The sequence below is a fragment of the Schistocerca piceifrons genome, chromosome 3 (assembly GCF_021461385.2).
Source record: "Schistocerca piceifrons isolate TAMUIC-IGC-003096 chromosome 3, iqSchPice1.1, whole genome shotgun sequence".
Lineage (NCBI taxonomy): Eukaryota > Metazoa > Arthropoda > Insecta > Orthoptera > Acrididae > Schistocerca > Schistocerca piceifrons.
In genome coordinates, this window is record NC_060140.1 from 182720456 (window position 1) to 182747270 (window position 26815).

The 26815-nt window shown below is 43.8% G+C and overlaps 1 protein-coding gene across 1 annotated transcript in view; it reads left to right on the forward strand.

Annotated features, from left to right (window-relative positions):
- Positions 1–9335: 9335 nt before the first annotated feature.
- The window catches only part of LOC124788498 (ESX-1 secretion-associated protein EspB-like), a 43887-nt gene continuing 26407 nt past the window's right edge, over positions 9336–26815 (forward strand). The window contains exons 1-2 of the mRNA XM_047255768.1: positions 9336–9514; positions 26426–26735. Coding sequence (XP_047111724.1) covers positions 9336–9514; positions 26426–26735 — 489 coding nt within the window. The remainder of the gene's footprint in view (positions 9515–26425; positions 26736–26815) is intronic.

Below are 26815 nucleotides of genomic sequence, written 5' to 3' on the forward strand. Positions count from 1 at the left end.
TGCTTGAAAAACATTCAGCAACAAATATCTTCTGGAGTCGCCCGCTCTAAGGAAAAGACACAAAAATATTCTATATTCTTACATAACTAGTGGTATACTTGGGTACAGGAGTATTCCTAGTTAGTGTAAGAAAAACATTAAACGAACGAAAAATATTATTTATTGTAAAAAAAATCTTAGAAATCAAGTGAAACTATTTCCGGGTTCTTTTTGGAACAGTATATTGCCTCTTATGGATAGCAATGGTATTATTTTTACAAAGTATTTGAAAGGTTCTTTTCTCCGTTTTTTTTTTTTTTTTTTTTTTTTTTTTTAAAGAACGTTATTTACTCGGCAGAGCGGCTTAGAGCCACACCTACACAACTTGAATAACTTTCCTAGGTACGGTCAAGGCTGTCGCCTTAGAAATGTAATGGAGTGTACAGTTACGGAGGACAGATGGGTCTCGCATACGCTGTAGCGCACTATACCATGAGCTGCGATGACTGCTGCCTGTGTCTCCCGCTGCTGACAAATAACACAACTATCTCTTTCTATCTGGATTGACCTTCACCAGTCAAACTCTTCCTAAGCCTTGATGAAGTCAAGGACTACTATCCGCCCCTAGTCTAACTATTGGCGTGGTACACCGGTCAGACAACCAGTCCACCGCGATGCCACTCAAAACTCGCTCGCAGGTGTTTAACTAGTACTCTGTCTGTGTTCACACCACACAATAAGTGTGGCAGCCAAGACAGTGAACAACGCTTAATCACGAGCAACTCAATATAGAGTGTCACTCCAATTCGCTAACGACAGAGCTGCTCTCCCAGTGAAGTACTGAGGAGAGACTTTGTTCCTGGCTCTTTGCATACGCGTACGAGCGCACTCACTCTGATTACCTCTTCCCGCTCCAAGAACGACAACGGAATGGCACCTTTTTCTGGAAAAGTTGCTAGGGTATATCATTCCCTGCCTTCCCTCGCTCCTCTGACTCTTTGTGTCAGAAATATTTCGCCAATCAGCGTTGCTCTTTTAAACGGGAGAATGACGTTTCGTTTAAGTCGACCAGTGCGGAAATCTGTAGCATCTCTGTTAGGTGTATACTGTCCTCCTGTAAGAACTCCGTAACTACGCAGTCGGCCCGTGAAAAAAATGCGTCTTCTGGGCGCTCCCACACAAGGTAGCGGAATTTGCTTTTAAGGGTATACGGAATGAGTTTTTCGATGAAAAAATCGATTTTTGGGTAAATGCATTTTCGAAAAATTTAGACTCTCCCGTTTGATACCATGTATAAAATTTTTGGATGACGTGAATAGAACTATTTTAAATAATTTTTTAAAATAATTTTGACACACGATGTTCCGCACCTTGTATATGAGACGCGAAATATACCTGATATAGACAGCCTTGCCAGAGATATAACTGAGCACAAGAGAGTTAGCTTTTCTGTTGGCTACACTGCTAGACACTTGACAATAGATTCTGCAACATTTGTATTGTTTCCTTTGTGAGTACATTCATGTCATTGTTGTGAAAGTCGTATGTGGAGAAGTCATTGAGTTTTCTTTCCTTAAACGTGCCAAGACCTAGTCTGAAGGTATTTAGAAAGCGTGTACATTGGCGCAAGAAAGTAAAGTGTACTAAAAATTCGTCTGATTCATCTTCATCAGTATGTGATGCCCCAGTAGCGACTAACCTCAACACTGGTAGTGATACATTGAGTGATGCTGCTGCCACTACACCAGAAAGTGCTTCAAGAAGAAAACTAGCTGGAATTGAAGAAGAATACAAGAAACTAAATGCTGGGACTACAAAATATGAGGTAATTAACGTCTCTTTATTATCAGACGTTTTGGAGAACAATGTGTGCTGCAAACAATGTGGAAAATGTGGCGTTTCATTGAAAACAAATTTGCATGTAGGACTTGCTTGTGAATTAGAGTTGATGTGCAGTTATTGCAAACACAGTGTTACTTTCTTCAATTCCTCACATGTTACTGCAGATACAGGTAAACTATACGATATAAACATTAGACTGGTTTATGGATTGCGGTGTATAGGAAAGGGCAGGGCTGCAGGTGCCATGTTGTGTGGTGTGATGAACCTCTCTCCTCCACCTTCAAAATTTAACAAACACATAATTGCAATAGGCTCTGCTGTAGAAGATGTGGCACAGGAAAACATGAAAGATGCTGTTGAGGAAGCAGTTGTTGAAAATAATAATAGCAGAGAGTTATCCATAGCTTTTGATGGAAGCTGGCAGAAGAGAGGCCACACATCTCTGAATGGTGTAGTAACAGCTAAAAGTGTGGACACTGGTAAGGTAGTTGATGTGGCAATACTTTCCAAGCATTGCAGATGCAAGGAGAAAATGAAAACTAAACATGAAGAGAAGTGCATGGCAAATTGCTATGGGTCAAGTGGTGGTATGGAAGTTGCTGGTGTAAGAAGTATTTATCAACGCTCAGTAAAATGGTACAACGTCACATACATAAATTATCTTGGAGATGGTGACTCAAAGGCTTTGAAAGAAATTGAGGAACTGAGACCCTACGGTAACGACGTGAAAATTTCCAAACTGGAGTGTGTTGGCCATGTTCAGAAAAGGATGGGATCAAGACTTCGACGGCTCAAGGCTAGCATGAAAGGCAAGAAATTGAACGATGGAAAAACTTTAGATGGGAAAAATAGACTGACAGATGCTACAATAGATCATATTCAGAAGTGCTATGGTCTAGCAATAAGACAGAATACAGCAGATGCAGAATTAATGACAAGAGCAGTCTGGGCTCTGTTTTTTCATACAGCTTCAAACAATGAGAATCCCCAACATGGGCTATGTCCAAAAGGAGACGATAGTTGGTGCAAGTACAACAGAGGCAAGGTAACTAAGAAACAATACAATCACCCTCATCACCTGCCACCTGCCATAATGGATGAAATAAAACCAATATTCCGAGACCTCGCAGATATTAGTCTACTAAAGAAATGTCTTCATGGCCGGACTCAAAATCCAAATGAGTGTGTGAACCATGTGATATGGAATAGACTACCAAAAACTGTGTTTGTGGGTATAAACACACTTCACTTTGGCGTTTATGATGCTGTTTCATCATTCAATCAGGGCAATATAACAAAGTGCAAAGTTCTGCAGAAGTTGGGGCTCTGTGTAGGACTACGAACTGCCGCAGCTATGCTTTGTTTGGACAAGGAACGGCTCAGGTCTTCAGATAATGCCATAAAAGTATATTCAAAGATGGCTAGACAGCATAGCAGAGCCATCAAGAGGAAGCTGTTGGACGATTCTGATGATACAAGCTATGGAGCAGGCTTGTACTGAAGTAAAAACTTTGAAGGTAATTTCCCGTAACTTTAGTTTTTTTTTTTGTGTATAAGATACATTTTCTCAGGGCCTATTTATAGTAGAAAGATGAAATTTTCTGTAGTCGTTCCGTAAGACCTAATACATCTGAATTAAAAGATATGTGGAATTATTTTGTATTAATGGATGTAAATTTTAAAATACTTGTTAAAATGTATAACTTTTTTAACATTTACAAAAAATAAAATATCTGAAAAACTATACATTATTTTTTTCAAAATTAATAATTCAGCATAAAAGCAGAACATATCTCTGCGTTCTGCGAAAAAATCAAGAGTATCGTCCAAATAATAAATGAGAAAATATTCCTAACTTTTAGCTCAATTTAACATTGTAAGCACAGAGCGTTCCGTACACCCTTAAGTCGAACACGGGGGTCGTTATCCCTTCGCTATGGCAGAAGCTATCTTCTCTCTGGGCGGTCGCTTCAGCTGAAGTAGGTACATTGTTGACCCAGCCCTCTGAAGGGATGGTCTTCCCAGCGGGCTGGTTTCCTCTTTAGAACGAAAATTCCTGTGGCCGTCATGTTGTGTACGACAGCCTCGACTTTTTTCAACCTCGGTGCGCACTTGCAATTTACTTATTAGATTTGCATGTCGCTTACATAAATTCATACAAAATTGACTCTACCTTATCGAGTTTGGGTTAGAATGAAGCGTCTAGATGTGCAGAGTACGATTGTGAGGACGGAATATGTAAGAATGAAGGTCAGGAGACCACCACACCACCTTACAAGCCACAGCGCTTAAGGTGACTCCTCGTGTAGAGCGGGAAATCCGCATTCGAGCCCCATTCCGGTACAAATTTTCATTGTTGTCATTCCATTATACAGCTGATGGTTGTTCGTTTTCACAACTGCAAATACATGTCACGTATTTCAAGATGGCTTTAGTCGCCGCAGTGCCTGTTCCTTCGGACAAGCATGCATGTCGGAAGGAACACTACATCGTACTTCTTAACATCACAGGCACTGCAGTATGGCAGTGCATGAAATAGATGCTTCGATGGAACCCAAAAGAAACATTCACACCAGCTTCCAAAAGTTTTATGAACGTTGCGGAAAGCTTATTTTCGTAAAAAAATAAAAAAGTTACTTCTCATTCTAATAGTACTATTTTTATTGTATCTTCTGATTTCTTAGCTGTGCGAAATTCGTTGCATATATTGAGACTGAAACATATATAACATTTCGCCTTTTTTAGAAGAATGCAAAAGCATGGTAGGATAGAGAGGAGATCTCCTGGCGCCTTCAACAATTGTGAGTGGTGGTGAATACCTCGGAATGATTTCTTCGAGCTTTTGACCGACAGTCACGACAAAAAATCTTAGTTAGTAGCGGAGAAATGGTACTCCTAATTCTATACATTAAGATCAGGCACTCATGCGTGTACAACGTTTGATGCTTTCTTGGCTACATTGCCAGCACCTTACACAACATTTACTGAAGTACTCACTGTCCTTAAGTGTTATTTGACTGATATGTACAATTTTTCGGTGCATTTTGGCACGTTATGTCTGATTCATAAGTCTAGGTGTCTTATTTACTGTTACATCTTGTCCTCCTCCTCCAGTTCCTTTTCTCTTTCACTATTTACGCTGTCACTATGGGTGTCACTGTCCTTGCTATGGAGATTGTTGTTGCATATAGGGATGTTGTTATGTCGTATCCGCAGGTACACTTCATGTGTTTTTCTTAAATACTGTTTGCCGGCCGGTGTGGCCGAGCGGTTCTAGATGCTTCAGTCTGGAACCGCGCAACCGCTACGGTCGCAGGTTCGAATCCTGCCTCGGGCATGGATGTGTGTGATGTCCATTGGTTAGTTAGGTTTAAGTAGTTCTAAGTTCTAGGAAACTGGTGACCTCAGATTCTAAGTCCCATAGTGCTCATAGCCATTTGAACCATTTTGAAATACTGTTTGTTAATGCATTCAGTTGTGACCATTATTCTTCGTCTCTTATTGCTGTGTATATACCAGGTGCAGAAGTATGAAACCCGAATTTCCCTATAGATGGTGCTGGCCGTCAGTGTAGCGCCCATGAGACCGCGTCTGCAGCGCCATCTGCTTCCTGTAACGGCTGACCACAAATGTCAACACACAGTAACCCAAGTACCATGCATCGGTATCTGTTTCAAACCTGAAAACATGGCGAGTTTTGTGCCTACGAACTAAGATTTGCGGACAGCATTGGTTTCCTGTTATCGTTTGAAGAAAACTGCTGCAGAATCGGATCGAATGCTTCTCGAAGCTTTCGACGAACACGTTCTTGTGAAAACACAGTGTTTCGAGTGGCTCAAAAAATTCAAAAGTAGTAATTTTGACATGAGAAACGAAGAGTGCGGGAATCCACCGAAAAAGCTCGAAGACAACGAATTGCAGGCCTTATTGGATGAAGATAATACTCAAACTCAAGCAGGCTCGCGGAATAATTGAATGTGACGCAGAAAGCCGTTTCTCCTCTGTTGAAAGCTATGGCAGAGGCGCAGAAAATGGGGAAAATGGGTTCCGCATGAATTGAGTGAAAGACAGCAAGCAAATCGTAAGAGCACTCGTGAAATTCTGCTCGCCAGATACAAAAGAAAGTCGTTTCTCCATTGAATAGTGACAGGTGATGAAAAATAGACATATTTTGAGAATCCTGAGCGTCGTAAATCATGGGTGAATCCAGGCAAACAATCGACATTCGCTACAAGGTCAAACCGCTTTGGAAGGAAGACAATGCTCTGTGTTTGGTGCGATCAGAAGGGTGTCATCTATTATGAGTTGCTAAAACCTGGTGATCTCTACTAACAGCAAATGATATATTTACACCGAGCATTACTTGAAAAGCGACCGGAATATGGAAAATGGCAACAGAAAGTCATATTGCTCCATGGTGGTGGTAAGTTCCTGTGGGACCGAACTGCCGAGGTCATTGGTCGTTAGGCTTAATCACTACTTAATGTAACTTAAACTAACTTACGCTAACGGCAACACATACCCATGCCCGAGGGAGGACTCGAACCTCCGACGGGGTAGAATTACTCCAGGATAACGCCCCATCACACACTGCAAAACGGGCCAGGGAAACGATCGAGGCGTTCAGTCGAAAAATACTAGGGCATGCGGCTTATTCTCCAGACTTGGCTCCGTCCGATTATCATCTATTTGCATCACTGTGACACGCTTTCGCTGAACAACGCTTCAATTTGTATGAAAATGTACGAAAATTATTCGCTGACTGGTTCGCTTCAAAAGAAGAACTGCTTTTTTGGCGTAGCGTTCATAGCCTGCCGAAGAGGTAGGAGAAACGTATAAACAGCAATGGAGATTATGTTTGAATAAAATATTGTTTATCAGTTTCAAACAACAGACGTGTAATTATTGTAGCGAAATTCTGGTTTCATACTTTGCACCTGGTGTGTACGTCTGTTTCTGTGTAGTGCAAGTGCAGTGTATGTCTATCGTTCGCGTATTTCCCACAGAAAAAGACAGTGTACTCTGGGGAAAAGTTTTACAGAAGTTCGAAATATGGCGCGTACTTCAATGCGAGATGCTTTTTAATAATTTCCACAACGAAATTCTGTCTCGAAATCTGGCAGAAAACCCAAAGAGATTCTGGTCATACATAAAGCACACCAGTGGCAAGACGCAATCAATACCTTCACTGAACGATAACAATGGTATAGTCACTGATGACAGTGCCACTAAAGCAGAGTTTTAAACACGGTTTTCCGACACTCCTTCACCAAAGAAGACGAAGTAAATATTCCTGAATTCCAATCAAGAACAACTGCCAAGATGAGAAACATAGACGTAGATATCCTCGGTGTAACGAAGCAGCTTAAATCACTTAAGAAAGGCAAGGCCTCCTGTCCAGATTGTGTACCAGTCAGGTTCCTCTCCGAGTATGCTGATAAAATAGTTCCATATTTACCAATTATATACAACCACTCGTTAACAGAAAGATCCGTATCTAAAGACTGGAAAATTGCTCAAGTCACACCAATACCCAAAAGGGAAGTAGGAGTAATCCAGTTAATTACAGGCCTCCATCACTAACGTCGATTTGCAGTAGGGTTTAGGAACATATACTGTATTCGAACATTATGAAGTACCTCGAAGAAAACTATTTATTAACACATAGTCAGCAGGGTTGCAGAAAAAATTGTTTTTGTGAAACACAACTAGCTCTTCACACTCATGGGGTAATAAGTGCTATCGACAGGCTATGTCAAATTGATTCATATTTTTAGATTTCTAGAAGGCTTTCGACACCGTTTCTCACAAGCGTCTTCTAACCAAACAGCGTGCCTACGGAGTATCGCCTCAGTCGTGCTATTGGATTCGTGATTTCCTGTCAGAAAGGTCACAGTTCGTAGTAATAGACGGGAAGTCATCGAGTAAAACAGGAAAGTCATCGAGTAAAACAGAAGCAATATCCGGCCTTCCCCAAGGAAGTGTTATAGGCCCTCTAATATTCCTGATCTATATTAACGACATAGGAGACAATCTGAGTAGCCGTCTTAGATTGTTTGCAGATGCTGCTGTCATATACCGTCTTGTAAAGTCATCAGATGATCAAAACGATTTAGATAAGATATCTGTATCGTGCGAAAAGTGGCAGTTGACCCTGAATAAAGAAAAGTGCGAATTTATTCACATGAGTACTAAAAGACATCAGCTAAATTTCGATTACGCGATAAGTCACACAAATCTGAAGGCTGTAAATTCAACTAAATACTTAGGGATTACAATTACAAATAACCTAAATTTGAACGATCACATAGATAATATTGTGGGTAGAGCAAACCAAAGACTGCGATTCATTGGCAGAACACTTAGAAGATGTAACAGGTCTATTAAAGAGACTGCTTACACCACGCTTGTCCGACCTATTCTGGAGTATTGCAGTGCAGTGCGGGATCCGCATCAGGTGGGACTGACGGATGATATCGAAAAAGTACAAAGAAGGGCAGCTCGTTTTGTATTATCGCGAAATAGGGGAGATAGTGTCACAGACATGATACGTGAATTGGAGTGGCAATGATTAAAACAAAGTCGTTTTTCGTTGCGACGGGAACTTCTCATGAAATTTCAATCACCAGTTTTCTCGTACGATTGCGAAAACATTCTGTTGGGACCCACCTACATAGGGAGAAATGATCATCACGATAAAATAAGAGAAATCAGGGCTCGCACAGAAAAATTTATGCGCTCATTTTTCCCGCGTGCCGTTCGAGAGTGGAACTGTAGAGAGACAGCTTGAAGGTGGTTCATTGAACCCTCCGTCAGGCACTTTATTGTGAACAGCAGAGTAATCACGTAGATGTAGATGTGGGGAACTTTATTCCCCGCATGGGCATGTCGGTGTCTGTCTCAGACTCGTGGTTAATGTGCGTCCGTGTCCATTTAAGAAATGTACCATACTGCGGCTGGGATCGACTTGTTTCATTCTCAACCGCTCCCTTATGTCAGGGAGGAAGCCGTACAGTCTACGTCTTTTATCAAATGGTTCAAATGGCTTTGAACGCTATGGGACTTAACTTCTGAGGCCATCAGTCCCCTAGAACTTAGAAGTACTTAAACTTAACCAACTCAAGGACATCACACACATCCATGCCCGAGGCAGGATTGGAACCTGCGACCGTAGCGGTCGCGCGGTTCCAGACTGAAGCGCCTAGAACCGCTCGGCCACCAGCGGCCGGCGTCTCTTATCACTTACGTCCCACTCACCTTGCCGTGTATCCAAACGTCAGCTTTTAAGGAGACGTGCCGTCTGTATCGGCACACCAGTTACTGTGTATAACTTGTCTAGTCTCCCCATCTCTAATCAGTACCTTGCAGTTCAGTATTTGATCGTGATACCTATGGTGCATATTCCGAGCATATTCCAGCGAGCCGGTACTACGTGAAGAGTGACAGTCCTTTGGCAGAGAACAGGACGTTAGGATACGGTAGCGCGTGCCACTGCCCGCCGGCCGCTGTCCGCCATGTGCCGTGGTGGGCTCGCTTTGATCCGCGGGCTGGCGCGGCCTGTATCACAGAGCGGGGCGTCTGGCGGCGGCGGCGGAGGCGGCGGCGGCTCTATTTCTAGAGCGACAGCCGGGGGGCGGCCGCAGCCGACGCTGACGCCGACGCCACTTGAATCAATTTGGAGCGCCGTCAATTAGTCGGCTGGCTGCCGCCGCGGCGCCCCCGTGCTGGCTAGGTGTGCAGACTCCGCCTGGCCAGCTGCCTGTCAGATCCAAGCACGGGAGAGTTGAGAGAGGTGAGAGGAGTTTATCAACGAAGGCGGGAGCGCAACTACAGGAGCACCAGAGCCAATGACACAGCCTGTAAAAGGGGCCGAATTTATGAGGGAGCTGCACAGTAAGATCACAATTTCATCCATTATAGCTAGAGAACGTATGTATACACTATCTGATCGAAAGTGTATGGACATCTGTCAGCCGACACTAATGCGGGGTTTGTCCACCCTTTACGTTAATGACTACTTTAACTACACTACTGGCCATTAAAATTGCTACACCAAGAAGAAATGCAGATGATAAACGGGTATTCATTGGACAAATATATTATACTAGAACTGACATGTGATTACATTTTCACGCAATTTGGGTGCATAGATCGTGAGAAATCAGTACCCAGAACAACCACCTCTGGCCTTCATACGCCTGGGCATTGAGTCAAAAACAGAGCTTGGATGGCGTGTACATGTACAGCTGCCCATGCACCTTCAACACGATACCACAGTTCATCAAGAGTAGTGACTGGCTTATTGTGACGAGCCAGTTGCTCGGCCACCATTGACCAAACGTTTTCAATTGGTGAGAGATTTGGAGAATGTGCTGGCCAGGGCAGCAGTCGAACATTTTCTGTATCCAGAAAGGCACGTGCAGGACCTGCAACATGCGGTCGTGCATTATCCTGCTGAAATGTAGGGTTTCGCAGGCATAAAATTAAGGGTAGAGCCACGGGTCGTAACACATTTGAAATGTAACGTCCACTGTTCAAAGTGCCGTCAATGCGAGAAAGAGGTAACCGAGACGTGTAACCAATGGCAACCCATACCATCACGCCTGGTGATACGCCAGTATGGCGATGACGAATACACGCTTCCAATGTGCGTTCACCGCTAGGTCGCCAAACACGGATGCGACAATAATGATACTGTAAACAGAACCTGAATTAATCCGAAAAAATGACGTTTTGCCACTCGTGCACCCACGTTAGTTGTTGAGTACACCATCGCAGCCGCAACCATAGTCTCCGAGCTGATAGTCCATGCTGCTGTAAACGTCGTCGAACTGTTCGTGCAGATGGTTGTTGTCTTGGAAACGTTCCCATCTGTTGACTCAGTGATCGAGAAGTGGCTGCACGATCCGTTACAGCCATAGGGATAAGATGCCTGTCATTTCGACTGCTAGTGATACGAGGCCGTTGGGATCCAGCACTGCGTTCCGTATTATCCTCCTGAACCCACCGATTCCATATTCTGCTAACAGTCATTGGATCTCGACCAACGCGAGCAGCAATGTCGCGATACGATAAACCGCAATTGCGATAGGCTACAATCCGACCTTTACCAAGTTGGAAACGTGATGGTACGCATTTCTCCTCCTTACACGAGGCATCACAACAACGTTTCACCAGGCAACGCCGGTCAACTGCTGTTTGTGTATGAGAAATCGGTTGGAAACTTTCCTCTTGTCAGCACGTTGTAGGTGTCGCCACCGGCCCCAACCTTGCGTGAATGCTCTGAAAAGCTAATCATTTGCATATCACAGCATCTTGTTCCTGTTGGTTAAATTTCGCGTCTGTAGCACGCCATCTTCGTGATGTAGCAATTGTAATCGCCAGTAGTGTATGATGGGCAGATTTTCAATGAGGTGCATGAATATCTGCATAGGAATAACAGCCACTTCTTCCTCAAGAGCCGAAACCAGAGATGGTAGTGATGTTGGACACTGGAGTATGGTCCGGCAGCTGTGACCGAGCGGTTCTAGAAGCTGCATTCCGGAACCGCGTGACTGCTACTGTCGCAGGTTCGAATCCTGCCTCGGGAATGGATGTGTGTGATGTCCTTAGGTTAGTTAGGTGTAAGTAGTTCTAAGTACCACGGGACTGATGACCTCAGATGTTAACTCCCATAGTGCTCAGAGCCATTTGAACCATTTGAACTGGAGTCCGGAGCTACATCAGCGAACTCACTCACGCCAGATGTGACCACTGTGTTCAGGTTGGGACTCTGGGCAAGTCACTCCATTTCAGGGATCTTATTCGCCACAGACCGTTGCCTCGCTGCCTTATGACAGAGTACGTTGCCATGCTGATACAAACAGTAGTTGTCTCCGAGCTGTTCCTCAATTGTACACAATACACAATGCTCTAAAATGTATTCATGTCATTGCACATTTAGCGTTTCTTGAGCGCGATAAAGGGACCACACCATAACCACAAAAAGCTCTCTCCACGCCGTAGTATCACCTCCACTGCATTTCGCTGTTGGCACTACACTGATGGCTGGTAACACGATGTTTCATAGTCCTACGACAGATTTACGACAACTATATGCGCCTACAATTACGTGCATCTGTCTTACGACACTTGTTGAAAACGGGGTGACCTGTGCGTTTTTCCTGTCTCAAGGAACCCTTCGTTGCTCCAGCGACCTACAGTAAACTGCTCTTAGGAGGGGAGCAAGTCTTTTTGCACATTCTTTGTAGTATCTTACAGGTACATCATCTTGTCCTGATGCCTTCCACTACAAATTTTAGTGTCTGTTATTTCAAAGTTCTTAGGATGATTGAAAGCAGGGATCGCATTACGATCTTCCGAGGTGAAACTGTTTCGGAAGACTTGGTTCAAATGGCTCTGAGCACTATGGGACTTAACGTCTTAGGTCATCAGTCCCATAGAACTTAGAACTACTTAAACCTAACTAACCTAAGGACACCACACACATCCATGCCCGAGGCAGGATTCGAACCTGCGACCGTAGCAGTCTCGGAAACTTCTGTCCGTCATTTTCCGTTTCGGTACAGTTATGATCACTGAGTGTCTGAAAAGGTGATTTGGAACCGCTTACTCATTTTACGTCAAGCCAGAAGCTCTTAGGGTTTCTAGTCAGAGTGGTTGAAAAAATTATGTTTCAAAGTCACTGTTCCTTGTCTCACTGCTTTCGTTATGCTCATTTTCTCCTCGTTCAACATTTGTTCGTCAGATAACGTTTTAACTTTCCGTAAGTCTCTTCTGACGATTGATAAGATGAATACCTTGAAAACTTCTCACCTGTTTCCACCTCGTCCATTTCCCGCCATTCCTCGTGCTCCGTGTCTAATGACTTGATCGTCGCCTGGACCTTATCCCTTATCTTCCGGTCCCCTTCCACCCTTTGTGCCGAGGCAGGGGAGCCGCCTCTTTTCATCTTGCGACAACGTCTCACGTCGTGACAGGCATACAGAATTGGTCGCTTCTGCAACCTGTTGTCTTTTTATGTTGTCGGTCTCTTGAACCACTCTATCACAGTCGTCCATAGTTCCAAAAACCATCTGTCATCCAAGGTACATTGTGTCTGGAAAACAATCTGTTGCAGATACACATTTAGTATCTTGAAACACAGCTGAAACAAAAGGACCCAAGATAATCTCTAATACAGCAGTTTTCTCCAAACTGCACACTCCATCTTTCCGGTATCATATCGGATTCTTTCTTTTTACGAAACAACCTGTAGGTGATTTTTAATACCACAACTATAAAGTGTGCTAGAGCAGGAATAGTCAATATTTCCAGTAGGTACTAAAATAGACTAAGTCGAATAAAACTTTCCATATAATATGTCCAATCCTTATTGGTTACAGATATACTGCTGGTTACTTAGATAAGTTTTCATTTCGTTTGTTGTTGCACCATTTGGTATGGCACGGGCTATTTATCGTTTGTCATTTTTGTTTTAAAGTTCAAGTTGGAAAAGGGGCGTTCTCTGGAAAAACGACTTAAAAATGTGTTGAGATCGAGGCACTGACCACCAAACGTTTTAAATAGGTTTTTTTTATTATTGAAACTTTCTGGCAGATTAAAACGGCGTGCCACACCGAGACTCGAACTCGGGATCTTTGCCTTTCGCTGCAGGAAGTTTCACATTAGCGCACACACCGCAGTAAAGTGAAAATTTCATTCCATTTTTTTATTCATTTTAAACATTCATGCATGGACTAAATTTCAGTCAAATATAAACGAAACATTGTAGTTTCAGAATATATGATAATATGTAACAATGACAGACTGATTTGGATTTCAGTGAAGTCCTTGTTCTAGAGAACGGCTCTTGTGCTCGAGTATTTCAACCACGATTGTGATATGTTTGGCAATTCCTCTGTACCGATTAAGCATGCTGTACGTATTTACAAATACTAAGTACACAGACATAGACATAGTATTTGCGTACGGGTTCTGTAATGCAAAAACTGCTGCTGCTTCTAGAGAATGCCACAGACGATTACGAAACAGCGGAAAAGCAGAGTCAAGAGCGTTTACTCGCGTTTTCACTAAACTTAGTGAGACTGGCGCAGTGCCCAGCACTCATATTTCATCTGAACGTGAACACGAACAGACTTTGAATGAAGTAGAAGGCATTATTCAGCTGATAGAAGGTAGACCAAAGAAACGCACGCAGAATTTCTACACGTATCGGTGTATCACATACAAGACTAACGCGGACATTATGTACGCACGTTCTCTATCTTCATCATTCATAGCGGATTCAACACCTTCGAGCAAGAGATAAAGGCAGACCATTGGCTAATTGCAAATCAGAGAGTAATCCCATTATTCGATGAAACCACTTTCACGTTTGCTGGTACCAACAACAATCGTAACTCACGTAGCTGGTTCAAATGATTCAATTGGCTCTGAGCACTATGGGACTTAACATCTGAGGTCATCAGTCCCCTAGAACTTAGAACTACTTAAACCTAACTAAGCTAAGGACATCACACACATCCATGCCCGAGGCAGGATTCGAACCTGCGACCGTAGCAGTCGCGCGGTTCCGGACTGAAGTGCTTAGAACCGCTCGGTCACCGCGGCCGGCACGTAGCTGGTTCTGACGAAAATCTATATGCCTTTGTGGAGACATATAACCAAAAACACTTCTCTGCAAATGTGTGGCGAAGTATGACAGACAGTCAGTTGATTTGGCCTGTTGTCTTACCGCATCGTCTCACAGGTCGCTGTTCCACGTACTGTCTTAGAAATGAGCTTCCAGCATTTTTTGAAGCGGCTGCTTTGACTACAAGGATGGCTATGCTCTTTCATCATGAAGAGGCCCTTCACATTCTAGTGGTCAGGTGCAACATCATTTAGACCTAACATTCCCCGAAAGAGTCATCGGCAGAAATCGCCACGGTTCCTGGCCACCGAGGTCCCCGGACATGAGTCCTTTAGATTTTTGCCAATGGGGAATCTATCGTTTGGCTAAAGAATAGTCCTGCCTAGATAAAAGAACGCCAAGACAACCTCAGAAGAGGTACAAGTGCCGTTGTCAAGAGAAATCGAAAGTGCACTGAAACTGGAGTTGAAATTCAGGAAAATAAGCTCAGAAATTAACCATTTGTCTGTGCTTAATACCTTCCACAAGTGTTTGTTCGGGTTGCATTCTAATAGCTGTATCTCTGCAAGCAATAAAAGTTCGTCTATGTTATAAGTAATGTATTAGTTGACTTAATCTGTACTAGTGCCTCCTAAAATATTTATATTCCTTCTGAAACAGTGTATATATGCTGATGAGCGTAACGTAGTATGCTGGATTACAGTGACTTGTCAAGCCTTCTGACACAGCCAGCTGAATATATCCTCACTATACTTTGCAGAGCTATGGGCAGCTTTTAAGGCTCTGGAGCAGACGAGATCTATCCGCTGTGGGATTTCCTTGTACCTCTGAGCCCATGTCAGACCCGTCAGCATCCAACGAATAACTCCTGATAACATGACAGACATGTAGAATGAAATTTTCACTCTGCAGCGGAGTGTGCGCTGATATGAAACTTCCTGGCAGATTAAAACTGTGTGCCGTACCGAGACTCGAAATCGGGACCTTTGCCTTTCGCGGGCAAGTGCTCTACCATCTGAGCTACCCAAGCACGACTCACGCTCCGTCCTCACAGTTTCACTTCTGCCAGTGCCTCGTCTCCTACCTTCCAAACTTTACAGAAGCTCTCCTAAAGGTAGGAGACGAGGTACTGGCAGAAGTGAAGATGTGAGGACGAAGCGTGAGTCGTGCTTGGGTAGCTCAGAAGGTAGAGAACTTGCCCGCGAAAGGCAAAGGTCCCGAGTTCGAGTCTCGGTGCGGCATACAGTTTTAATCTGTCAGGAAGTTTCATGACAGACATCTGTTCCATCATACGACAAAAGATACGATACCATGCGGACTAATTTCCACCTGTTATCGAACTGTAGAAGCAGATGGTAACAATTCGGTATAGTAGTGACTTTCCGAAATTGAAACACATGCGGCAGTCTATGCAGCCGTCTGGCCGACCGCTGTGCACTTCGTTTCAGCCTCCTAAGAAGCATGAAGTGGTCTTCAGACCCATTCGAACTGGACATTGTCCATGTATTAGTCAGCTGTGTTTCATCTAATGGGACGTCAAGTGATGGTGGTGTTCTCGCGAAATGATGACAGCGAGATTCTTCGTGAGTCTAATTTTCATTTTTACTTGTTTGCAAGTTGAAAAGACTCATTCGGGGTATTCTTTCAAACTCTTTATTTTACAAATTTAACTTCGCGATCTGCCGCGGTCTTCGCCGCAGCGTAAACAAACGTTCCTAATGCCCCCTAGCGCTTTTAAGATCTCTGTCTATTGTCGTTCTGAAAATAGCGGCAATGCACTCGTAGCGGCAGAATGTTCTCGGCGCATTTCTTCTGAAAATTCTACATCTGCCCGCCTGAAAATTTCACTAGTGGAACTAATTCGAAAACACGGGCAGCGCATTACGTAGCATTCGGGTACAAGGACCAAGTCTCCGCCAAGCGATGATTACCGCCAGAATAGAAGACGAAAGCCAAAATGAAATAAAAATAGAGCGCCTATATTTCCTCGCTGACACACTTACCTCTGATGTGATAAGCCACCTTGACTTCCGGAAGGCGTTCGATACACTTTCGCACTGTCGCCTGATAAAGTAAGAGTCTACGGAATATCAGACAAGCTGTGTGGATGGATAGAAGAGTTTTTAGCAAACAGAACACAGCATGTTGTTCTCAATGGAGAGACGTCTACAGACGTTAAAGTAACCTCTGGCGTGCCACAGGGGAGTGTTATGGGACCATTGCTTTTCGCAATATATATAAATGACCTAGTAGATAGTGTCGAAAGTTCCACGCGGCTTTTCGCGGATGATGCTGTAGTATACAGAGAAGTTTCAGCATTAGAAAATTGTAGCGAAATGCAGGAAGATCTGCAGCGGATAGGCACTTGGTGCAGGGAGTGGCAACTGACCCTTAACATAGACGAATGTAATGTATTGCGAATACATAGAAAGAAGGATCCTTTATTGTATGATTACATGATAGCGGAACAAACACTGGTAGCAGTTACTTCTGTAAAATATCTGGGAGTATGCGTATGGAACGATTTGAAGTGGAATGATGATATAAAATTAATTGTTGGTAAGGCGGGTGCCAGGTTGAGATTCATTGTGAGAGTCCTTAGGAAATGTAGTCCATCAACAAAGGAGGTGGCTTACAAAACACTCGTTCGACCTATACTTGAGTATTGCTCATCAGTGTGGGATCCGTACCAGGTCGGGTTGACAGAGGAGATAGAGAAGATCCAAAGAAGAGCGGCGCGTTTCGTCACATGGTTATCTGGTAAGCGTGATAGCGTTACGGAGATGTTTAGCAAATTCAAGTGGCAAACTCTGCAAGAGAGACGCTCTGCATCGCGGTGTAGCTTGCTGTCCAGGTTTCGAGAGGGTGCGTTTCTGGATGAGGTATCGAATATATTGCTTCCCCCTACTTATACCTCCCGAGGAGATCACGAATGTAAAATTAGGGAGATTCGAGCGCGCACGGAGGCTTTCCGGCAGTCGTTCTTCCCGCGAACCATACGCGACTGGAACAGGAAAGGGAGGTAATGACAGTGGCACGTAAAGTGCCCTCCGCCACACACCGTTGGGTTGCTTGCGGAGTATAAATGTAGATGTTGTCGTATGGCTTCTAGCAATTTGTTCAAACTAAGGTGTATCTATGGGCGTCCGCAAAATGTGTGGGGGGTGGAAGGGGCGGCGGCAGAGGCAGCACTTTCCCTCTCCTGGAACCTGCGCACAGGCTCCTTATTCATTGCAGAATTCTCTTGAATTTCTAGCAATGATTGTCGTCAACGCTGCTAAACTGGAGATTAACAGTCCCTGGTGCAATAGGAATTACTATGACTTCAGCAGTGACTACTTACCTTGGGGATTTTTTTATTTCACACCGTTTACGGAAAATTATGATGGTTCTTTGGCGCGGTGACTGTTTCGGCGATATTCACTAGTCAGGTTAGGTGTGGGACCTTAGACAATAGCGTTAAAATAATGTCACCAGTCTTTTCTCCTTCTCCCTCTTCCACGTAAAACTCTTTCCAGCTAAGTAAATTCCTTGAAGCGCGGTTTCCAGTGAAAGATAGTCATGGCAGCAGTATATGTGCCTGTGATCCGTCGCCAATTTCTCAAGAAGCTTCCTCCAGTTGTTGTACGAAGGAATCTCAACAGTAGTATGCCGTTTGTCTGTGGACAAAGTAGACGTGTGACGGCTTGCAAATTTTACCTTCAGTTTTAGACGGTGGATCTGATGTAGTAGACTGAGGATACAGCCATTTGCACTTAAACTGTGAGCCCAAGTGCTTCAGTCGATACAAAAAATCTCATTTTCCGCACTATAAGAGTGGAAAGAAGTGTAAAATTTCAACGTCGAAAAAATGTTCTCTCTAGGAATTGGAACCTTCTCAACTCCGTACAGCGCCAGTGACAACCTGGAGAGACGATGACTGCCTTGGATCAATCCTAGGCTGTCAGTCTGACGGTGGTTTTGGAAGGTTTCTCCCGTTCATCTAGACGGCTATAGGCCATAGGCGATACCTTACGTCAGCGAGACAAAAGACGTAGTTTTTCAAAAGACATTTTATTCAATTTTAATTGTGCAAAAAATATAAAAAATGGAAAGCAAGAAAGTGATGAAATAAACCCATTAACGTGATCAGATTAGTTCTGTAAGCGAAGAAAGTATTTTAGATAATATCAAATATAATAAGCGTTTTTTCAAAGTTTACAGCCCGTTTCTTCATTTCAAGGGTTTGTTTTGCTCGTATTCAACAGGATTTTCTCAATCACTCTGACGTTTTTCTATTTCTGATTTTTTATTTTCGTTTCATATCACATAATGGAGAGACAAATAAATTTTGGTAAACTTTTTCTACCTTTATTTCCTAACTCATTGGTTGTGCTGGATGTAATCATATGAGAATAACATTTTAAATCGTTGAATGAAAAAGTGGCATCTATATTCGTTTTAATAACGTAAAATACGTACTTTGCAAATCCAATTGATAACGCTTACCTTTGAGATATCAAATTGATCTATCTTACGAATACTAATTTGATAAATATCAATCGTCTGAGGTCCAGTAAGTTTTGTGTATGCTTATCCCAGTTTAGTTCCTGGGGGACGACACGTTTTCTAGCTCAGCGATGCGGTTACATATAAAACAGAAACTTAAAAACTTTACCCCCTCTTGGAAAAATTTCTCCGGATAGCCATGAGTGTAATCTATATTTCTCATGCTCAGCAGTAGTTCCACAGAAGTTGTAATAATACGAGTCTAAGACAGGAAATAAATTAGGCTTGGGCGTTAATGAGGAAGGAATCTTAATTAACTATATATGATTACTGGAGTACAAGGAATAATCATCATGTGAAAACAACGTTTGTGTTTATTTATCGTAGTGATACGCAGCCATTGTGTGAAGCCCGTCGGCCGGCCGGAGTGGCCGAGCGGTTCTAGGCGCTACAGTCAGGAACCGCGCGACCGCTACGGTCGCAGGTTCGAATCCTGCCTCGGACATAGATGTGTGTGATGTCACTGGGTTAGTTAGGTTTAAGTAGTTCTAAGCTCTAGGGGACTGATGACCTCAGAAGTTAGGTTCCATAGTGCTCAGAGCCATTTGAACCACTTTTTTTTTTTTTTCTTTTTTTTTTTTTTGTGAAGCCCGTCAACGACTAACAGGAATTTCTTCAGATGTAATAAATAACGGAAATCCATGGAAGCGAGATCAGTGCTGTGGGACTGATTGTTAGTTAACGTCGCAGTGACGCCTACAAAAAACATTCTGTGCGTCCAGCTTTATTTTGCAGGTGAGGTTTTTGTGGACCAGTACTGTGCCAACATTTTGTTTTGAATAGTCGTTTGCAGTATCCGGGATCCGGATATCTGCTGGAAATTGCTGCTGAGTCCTGTGCGAAAAACGACGTTTTTCCATAATGCACTTCCGCACATGCTTCACAAGATTACAGTTCATAAATGGTCGTCCGGCCCAGTACGCTCGTGGACATTTGCACGAATTCGGAAAACGCACGCACCTACAGCACAGTGTTTGTATTCAATCCATGTGCTGCGTAGGACTGAATTTCGAGTGGTACTAAGTTATGTGCATACGAAGACTTAGGCAACCTCACTTATCACAGCCGCATTTTTAGCCGCAATAAGGGCAAAAGTACAAGCAATCGTCGATTGTAGCACTCGTCAGATAGTCTCTGTATCTCCGTATGAGCACTCGCTGTCCTTCAGCGCGAAGTAAAAAACTTACTCTGTAGCTTGAAGGAATCCCTATAAATCGCAGCGCTGTTCGGAGGAATCTAGGCATTATTAGAAAAGAAACTTCGTAGAACATGTAAAAATCCTTTTCTCAGAAAGGGGTCAAAGTAATGCGTAAGGTTGCCCCCCAGTGCCACTGCTGTCTATCAGTTACCGCTGCATGTTGTGCGGTCATATCATGAAGTTATCTTTAACGCTATTGTGGGCTTCCCATCCAGCGTCTAGTACTACCACAAATAAAGCGGAGCGTACTCACGAAGCTCACCGGCACCTTTCACACTACACCTGTCAAGGTTTTACTGATCAAAAAATGGTTCAAATGGCTCTGAGCACTATGGGACTCAACTGCTGAGGTCATTAGTCCCCTAGAACTTAGAACTAGTTAAACCTAACTAACCTAAGGACATCACAAACATCCATGCCCGAGGCAGGATTCGAACCTGCGACCGTAGCGGTCGCGCGGTTCCAGACTGCAGCGCCTTTAACCGCACGGCCACTTCGGCCGGCTTTACTGATCATACTCGGGATATGTCCCTTGGTTCAAATGGGTCTCAGCGCTATGGCACGCTTCAGTCTGGATCCGCGCGACCGCTACGGTCGCAGGTTCGAATCCTGCCTCGGGCATGGATGTTTGTGATGTCCTTAGGTTAGTTAGGTTTAACTAGTTCTAAGTTCTAGGGGACTGATGACCTGAGCTGTTAAGTCCCATTGTGCTCAGAGCCATTTTTTGAGCACTATGGGACGTAACATCTGAGGTCATCAGTCCCCTAGAACTTAGAACTAGTTAAACCTAACTAACCTAAGGACATCACACACATCCATGCCCGAGACAGGATTCGAACCTGCGACCGCAGCGGTCGCGCGGTTCCGGACTGTAGCGCCTGTAACCGCTCGGCCATATGACCCTTGGATGTCGTGTTATGTTATAGGGCAACGTCGTGTACTTCGGGGCTTGTACAATATGATTAAGTATACGAGATCACAGGAGCTCATATTTCTAATAAAAGACGTCTGTGAGGTTGGAGATTAAATGAACAGTACTCTGAGTCGGACACTAGAATCACTGAAAAGAGGGTGTAGACCATATTCCCAAACATTAAAATAGTCTGGGTATGAATGACATTGCCCCTTCTCAAGTTATGTTGTATCTACAGTGTGTCTCGCTAAGGAGTTTCTGATTTCAAAATCAAATATCTCGTGAACTAAAATCGAAAGACGAGTGCAACAAATGGTATGTTTATTGTTAAATCTGTAAGAATTTGTACAGAACGTATACAGAAAGTTTCGAAGTAGTCTGAAAAGCTGTTACCAGATGGCGTTGTAGTCGCAATACATGGTGCCTAAACATACAGGGAGGTGACAAAAGTCAGAGGATAGTGATATGCACATATGCACATGGCGCTAGTATCGCGTGCACATGGCATAAAAAGGCAGTGCATTGCCGGACCTGGGATTCATGTGGAAAAGTTTCCGACGTGATTATGGCCGCACGACGGAAATTAACAGACTTTGAACGAGGAATGGTAGGTGGAGCTAGATGCATGGGACATGCCACATCTGAAATCCTTAGGGAATTCAGTATTCCCAAATCTACAGTGTCAAGGGTGTGTCAAGAATACCAAATTTCAGGCATTGCCTCTCACCATGGACAACGCAGCGGCCGACGGCCTACACTTAACTAACGAGAACAGCGGGGTTTGAGTAGAGTTGTAAATGCTAACAGCCAAGCAACACTGCGTTAAATAACCATAGAAATCAATGTGGAAGGTGCGACTAACGTATCCGTTAGGAGAGTAACGTGAAATTTGGCGCTAGTGGGCTATGGCAGCAGAGGACCGGCGTGAGTGCTGTGCTGAACCCGAGACGTCGCCTGCAGCGCCTCTCCTGGGCTCATGGCTGTGGCTATCTGAACCTAGACGACTGGAAAACGGTACTTGGTCAGATGAGTCCCGATTTCAGTTGGTAAAAGCTGATGGTAGGGTTCAAGTGTGTTGCAGACCGCACGAAGCCATGAACGCAAGTTGTCAACAAAACACTGTGCAAGCTGGTGGTGGCTCCATAATGGTATGTGCTGTGTTCACATGGAATGGGCTGGGTTTTCTTGTCCAACTTAAGCGATTATTGACTGGAAATGGCTATGTTGCCCTACCTGGAGACCATTTGCAGGCATTCGTGGACTTCATGTTACCAAACAACGATGGAATTTTTATGGATGACAATGCGACCTGTCACTGGGCGCAATTGTTCGCGGTTAGTTTGAAGGACATTCTGCACAGTTCATACGAATGATTCGGCCACCAGATCGCCCGACGTAAATCCCATCGAACATTAATAGGACATAATCGAGAGATAACGTCGTAATCAAAATCCTGCGCCGGCAACATTTTCGCAGTTATGGACAGCTATAGTGGCAGCATGTTTCAGTTTTTCTGCTGGAGACTTCCAACAACTTGTAGAATTCATACCACGTCGAGTTGCTGCACCAAGTCGGGTAAAAAGATGATGATGATGATGATGATTTTGGATTGTGGGGAGCTGAACTGCCCGGTTATCAGCGTCCGTACAAATTCACAAACTTTGCTCAGTCCAGTCTCGCCACTTGCATGAATGAGGATGAAATGATGGGGACAACACAAACACCCAATTATCTCGAGGCAGGTGAAAATCCCTGACCCCGCCGGGAATCGAACCCGGCCGGGAAAAAGGAGGTCCGAATCGATACGAGGAGGAATCTCATGACTTTTGTTACCTCAGTGTTGTGTGTCACAGCTCAGAGCGATCAGTTCCACCGTTGAAATGTGGAAGGAGGTTAGCGTACCGAAAGAAGAGATTGCAGTCATGTACTCAATTGCGTGTTTTTCGGTACTGGAATGCCACAGGTTAAAACAAAGTCCTACGGCCACAGGGCGCAGCTTTCAAACACGATTTAATGTTCCAAAAGGACTCCATGCAAAAACCATTCGTAGGCTCTTCTCTAAATTCCAACTGACAGGCAGCGTGGCTGATGATCTAGCGGAAAATGTGGGCCCTAGGCAAACTATACTTACTCCTGAAAATGTTGCCACGCTTTCTGTAATTATTCGGCAAAATACAAGGAAGTCAGTTAGAAGAATTGCAACAGAGACTGGCTTGAAGCGTTGCAGCACACACAAAATAGTGAGACAGAGCTTGTACATTTTTCCATTCAAAATCTAAATCCGTCAGGCCATACCCGTACAAGCTTTGCATCAGAGGGCTGACTCTCCAAACCAGATTCTCACAGTGATTGATAATGAAGGATTTGAGGTCCACAGATGAAATACACTTAGACCTGGATGGAGTCCTGAGTAAACCAAACTGACGATTTTGAGGTACTAAAAATCACCATTTGGCTTAAAGCGAAACCACTTTATTCTCCCAAAGTTAATGTTTGGGCTGCGGTATGCAGCAATGGTATTCTTGGACAAACCGGATGAAAAATAAATTAAAATAATTTGTATGTGTCGAAATTATAACAGATGTAAAAAATGCTACGGTTAACCACATGGATAGGTGTACAATCTAGGATTGAAGGCATGCTTGTATCAATGATGGCACTGTAGAGTATTGTAATAACAATAGGTCTAGATATGGGTATTATTGTAGCTAGCTCGATTTTAACGACTCTTCCGAGGCAGCCGGTAATGTAGTAATATAAGCTGAAAGTTAATTACTTTAATTACACTCCTTTTATTTTGTATTACTTCATTATATTTTCATCGTTGAGTTTTATTTATACATTATAGATGAAAAATAGTTGATTTTAAGGTACTTTATCACTGTATATATACTACTGTTTTGTCAGTCTCCGTAGCGTAGCGGGGGTCCCGGGTTCGATTCCGGTCAGGGGACTGGGTGTTGTGTGTCCCTCATCATCATTTTCATCATCATTGACCCGCAAGTCGCCGAAGTAGCGTCAACTAAAAAGGACTTGCAATACGGCGGCCGAACTCCGCCTTGGGGCCTCCCGGCCAGCAATGCCATACGATCATTTCCACTTCACTACTGTTTTAATGGTATGGTGGCAACGAATCACCAGCACCGATTCAGCCTCAGTTTGTGGATGGGGAATATCGACGACCGCCTCGTGGGACCAGTCACCTTTCCACAACACCTCACTCGTGACGCATATCTCCACGTCCTGTGTGTGACTCTGGCTCCCCTACCGAGAGATGTGGCTTTAGTGGCATGGTGGATAATGTAGGTAATACATGATTGTGCTGCAGCTAACACTACTACAGAACGTTCCCACATGCCTAGTGTATTCTCATGTGTGCCTTTAATCATTTCAGCCTAGACTCTCAAAGGTCTTTTGTCTCTACCTTCAAGTTTGTGTACCTATCTCGGAACACATTTCTGGTGATGTGACCATATGACCGGTTTCGTTCTTCAAACTCTCAGGAATCGTTTCTCGCAGTTTGCTGCCATCTAGCAAAATCACCCTGTATAATACAAAGCATTGTATGTTATCGTGGCTATTGAATTTGTACGCCCCGTTTCAAAATCTCCAGTTAACAGGTCCAAAACTTGTGGCAATAAATTAAATTGCACTGATATCTGATTATTGACGCAACCATCCACAGATACTTTTTGACTATTCAGATTGGTAATATTACATAGATCTTTTTGGTCAACGACATGTCGTCTGGTCCACAGTGCACAAGAATATTTGAGTATTTAGTGCAATTTTATCAGTTGTTTCGTTAATAAAAAATACGCTAAAGTGCGGTGGTCCATTGATCGTGACCGAGCCAAATATCTCACGGAATAAGCGTCAAACGAAAAAACTGCAAAGAACGAAACTTGTCTAGCTTGAAGGGGGATACCAGATGACGCTATGATTGGCCCGCTAGATGGTGCTGCCATAGGTCAAACGGATATCAACTGCGTTTTTTTTAAATAGGAACCCCCATTTTTTATTACATATTCGTGTAGTACGTAAAGAAATATGAATGTTTTAGTTGGACCGCTTTTTTCGCTTCGTTTGATGCTTACTTCGGGAGATATTTGGCCCGGTCACTATCAATGGACCACCATATATATATATATATATATATATATATATATATATATATATATATATATATACATAGTTGTTAACGTACATATCTTCCAGTAGATGGTGGTTGGTTTTGGTTTTGTTGTGGTCCGTGTCTCCTGGAACATACGTAAGTGAAGACAATTATTTTGCATCATATATATAGTGCGTGTTTTTATTAATAAAACAACTGATAAAGTGGCACTAAATACTCAAATATTCGTGTGCACTGTGGAGCAGACGACATCCTGTTGACCAAAACATCTACGTAAAGAAAAGTACTAGCCATCTAAAGATGGGCGTGGTAGATCGAATCCGGTTTGGCAGTAAAATAAAACATTCAAAAAGTATTTGTGGCAGGCTCCATCATTCAGCAACTATCATTAACGGCCGCGGGGTTCACAAGATCCAACATGGATGAAATAACATTGAACTGATATTTCTGCATAATCCCTGTAGTTTTTCGTGTATTTCGTCTTCTTCTTCTGCTTTTACGTCTCATTGGACAACTTCAATCGTTTTCGGTCATCTCCTTCAGTAGGTTTTCTTTCCGCTTTGCTCAGTATCTTTTCATTCCTTCTGATGTTTCTTGTCGTTTTTCATCTGTAAATATTTTTATTGTTAGTCGTTTGTCTGTTTTTGGTTTAAATCTTTCGTTTATGTTTTCGGTTTCTTTAAATTTTCTGTTTTGTTTTGCAAGTCTCCCAATGTTAATTCTAGGTCTTTCATATCTTCTCTGGTTTCGTTTTTCAATGCTACTTGTTGTTTCACTTTCCAAAGTTTCTCTATAATTTCTGTAGATAATCTGGTTTCTTGTGTCATTGTACTGTGTTTTTAAAATGTATTAAGATTTTTTTCTTTACACTTACTTAATGGAGCTCCCGTGCTATGTCCAAAATCCAGTAGAGCCACCATCGCAACAGCTTGTTGACCGTTTCTTTAAGCGACTGCAAAACTCCGCCACACCGCTGAGGGTGGTAGGGACAGATAGCCCATAAAGGATCAAAGCGGTCCCCCATTTCGTCGACGCGGCAGCAATTTGCCTTTCGGCGCGGCGTCGAGAAATTCCTACGACACCTGGATTCCCAGAAAGCGGCTTTACCGATTCCGGCGGGGTAGGAGTCCGCGCTACATGCGAACCTTTTTATATTTATGATTTTTGTGTGTAAAGTGTTGGAGGGAAGAGCGCGTTTCTGGGAAGAGCGGCGGCGCGCGGGCAGCATGCTGATGGCGGCGCGCCGGCGCATGCTAATAGCCCTGCCGGCGCGGGCAGCGCTAGGCAGCGAGGGCTCGCATTGTTCCCACGAGCGTGTGTGGCCGGCCCCCTCCCACCCCGATTAATGGCCGGCCGCTGTGACGGGGCTTTGAACCCGGGCCGCCACCCCCGCGCCCGACCTGCATGCGCTATGGGCCCCATCGCCGCCGCCGCGGCCGCTGCCCGCTGTCTGCGTGCGCGCTGCATTTGTACTCCCCGAGCAACCGTACGGCGTGCGACGTAGCCTACGTGGCGTACGAGCTTCATTTCCGCCCTCAGACCTCTTCCCCTATTCCTTTCGCGAGT